At 36.7% G+C, this 2793-nt stretch overlaps 2 protein-coding genes across 2 annotated transcripts; both read right to left on the bottom strand. All coding sequences in view use genetic code 12, as the record gives it.

Moving 5' to 3' along the window:
• CANMA_003603 (uncharacterized protein) lies at positions 1-387 on the bottom strand (the record flags this gene model as incomplete). The annotated part of the gene is made up of 1 exon (XM_051815793.1): positions 1-387. A coding segment is annotated over one exon (387 nt), but the record flags the coding sequence as incomplete, so codon positions are not given.
• Positions 388-1656: 1269 nt separating this feature from the next.
• On the bottom strand, positions 1657-2793 carry CANMA_003602 (uncharacterized protein; the record flags this gene model as incomplete). The annotated part of the gene is made up of 2 exons (XM_051815792.1): positions 1657-2296; positions 2431-2793. Coding segments are annotated over 2 exons (1003 nt in total), but the record flags the coding sequence as incomplete, so codon positions are not given.

Below are 2793 nucleotides of genomic sequence, written 5' to 3'. Positions count from 1 at the left end.
TGCTGTACCATAAGCTCTCAAGTCTCGATAAGCGACACCCAATTTCGAAGGTTTGTAATAGTCCGGGTGCTTTTCAAACAATTTTTTCATGTTTTTGACCCAAAACTTGGAATCAAAGCTGTCTGAATTTGGATCTAGTCTTTCATCCCCTTCCTCTTCTTCTACTGGGTTCACACCAGGCACTTGCGACATATGCGTGAGATATCGCTTTAAACTTGCGGCTGAACTATTATCTTCATTTGTTAATGTCTTTGCCAACTGGTGAACATCGTGTGCTCCAAATCCAGTGTACTCGTGAACGGAATGCCCTTCAAATGAGGATGAAGAGGTTTGTTGCTTTTCCAACTTGTGGAAAGAGTCCTCGTTATATTCCCCTTTATTGGACATTATTTGTTGAAAATTTTGGTGAAGTTGATAGCTACGATGTAAAGGTCTCAGCTGGATAAAGTTAGGGAGGGCATCTATTTGTTTTTATAGTACAGTGCTACTCATCAAATAGTAAAAACAATTTTGCCTATTGTTCCTTTCTTTCTTTAACCAAACATGCACCCGGAGATATGTTAATTAACACAAAACAGTTTTTTTCCAAACATTAGAAGCGAAACTAGAACAATAACAGCAATCAAAGTATCTGCAGTGGCCAAGAGAAGTTTGTGTTGAGAAGAATGACAAGGGATAATATTGGCACAACGAAATCATTATTTTTGGATTTCATTAGAGGACAAGGAAATCAAAAGGAGAAAGTAGGCGCTGTACACTTTGCGTGACATATCCGATACCCTCTCTATTTTCATAAATACCTACCGTGGAAACTTGAAGAAAATGAAAAGAGTCAAACGCCCCTCTCCCTTGTATATCTTGAAAAATAGAAAGTATTCACTTCTAGGAAGACGTTTACAGTCAATAAGGATATGATTTTGGTTCCTAATATAACAGTATTTCTTCTTTTGCAAAGAACACGGGGAATAAACTTGGTTTATAAAATTAAATGACATATAAACACACAAAACCTTCAACCCCCCTTCTTCCCCATTACGAAATAAAGTAAGTTTAATTTTTGTTTTGTTTTGTTTTATTTAGTTTTGTTTTATTTAGTTTTGTTTCTTTTACGGATAATAATAATACTAAAATATTCTCAACAAAACTAAAAAAAAAAAAAAAGAAAAATAAAAAAACTTCTAGAACTAAAACCAGTATTTCTTTTTATAGAAGAAAGAAACTATGGCTATTATACAAGGAGTTAATACCAATTCCGTTCAATCGCTGATAAAATCCACCAAATCTTGTCATCACACAAAGCATCAGCATCAAAACAGACCTAGCTGAACTGCTGGTGTATTATTTAGTCTCTTGAGATTCCAAAAAGAACGACATTAGTAATTTGGGTTTTGTGTCACTAACGGTAGGTTGAAAAATTAATCCGAAGATACGAATGATAAAGCTTACGAAATAAATCTAAACGCTGAATCAGCATCCATGCAGTTCTGTTTTCTATATCACATCATAAAATATTAAAATTCTACCTTTCCTGTCCTAATTGATTCAAAGTTTGTGAACTGTATTTGATGAATATACAACGCATTTACCGAAAATAAAAAAATTAAATATTATTAGTCAACGAAAATACTTTATCTATAAAAATCTAATACCCCTTCTTTACTTCTTTTCTTTATTCTTACTATCCTTTTCTCTGTTTCCCTTGGGGACTCTAGCAAGCCAGTACAATGCAGCTGTAAATATAATGTTAACGGCAATGAAACAGATTACAATTCCAAAGTTTCTCCATCGTTCACTGTACCTAGCATTGACTGATGCCAAGTAGGTATTGGTATCCTTAATTGAGCAATATTGACACCCATCTGTGTCAACAATGTAGCCACCAGCTGTTTCAACATATGACTTCAAGTATGATGAGCAGGATTGTCCACTGGGTGGCTCAACTGTCAGCAACTCCGTACTCGAACATTCAGCTGAAGTGTTTGCCAACCCTGTAGCCAACATTCCTTGAACCAAATAAGTAAAAGGGTTGCAACGGTACATGAAGACCCAGAAACCAGGCAACTCATCACCAGTTTTGAGCACACCACAGAAATTCAAACACATTGTAAATAAAAGTGTTGCAAGATTTGCAGCATTGTCAGCAAGTTCCATAAATGAAATACATAATAAGGCCATGGTACTCGTGTAGACGTAGAAACAGTTGATGAAAAGCCACATAAGCACACCTCGTTGATTAACAGCGTCAGTAGGTTCGGCGTTTGCATATAACNAACCGCAATTTGATACGGCATCTCGGCTGTGAGTTGGGCCGATATGAAAGAAAACCAACTGAATGTCCTTGAAGGTGATTCACGAACCTCATAAACATCTCTTTGTTTTACAAATTGGGGAAGCAACTGTTGCACCATGGTGTTGAATGGAACAAAAAACATGAAAATGGAAAACATTTGATTTTGCAAACCTTGTTGCGTCCTGTCCGCCTTGAAGAACGAAAACCCGTTGAAAAGAGCCGATGAGATAACCAAAAACGCCTTTGCGTATATGTAACCTGGAGTTCTCCAATCTTGTACGATAGTTCTCCAAGTGACAATTAAGTATTGTTTCCAAATCGGAGCTGCATATGTGTATTTAGCTTCAGGGTCTTCATCTCTTGGCAATTTCGACAACTCAGTTTCCATGGTGGCGATTTCCTTTTGCACATCTTGGTATTCCTGTGAATTTCTCCAAACCTCAAAGTAGTTGTGCTTTGCATGAGATCCTGGTGCAGCTCCAACAACTTGCAACATCCATTCA

Source organism: Candida margitis, assembly GCF_024628925.1.
Source record: "Candida margitis strain CBS 14175 chromosome Unknown scaffold149, whole genome shotgun sequence".
Lineage (NCBI taxonomy): Eukaryota > Fungi > Ascomycota > Pichiomycetes > Serinales > Debaryomycetaceae > Lodderomyces > Lodderomyces margitis.
The sequence above is the reverse complement of the archived record's forward strand: the minus strand, read 5'-3'. Positions and strand labels throughout refer to the sequence as shown.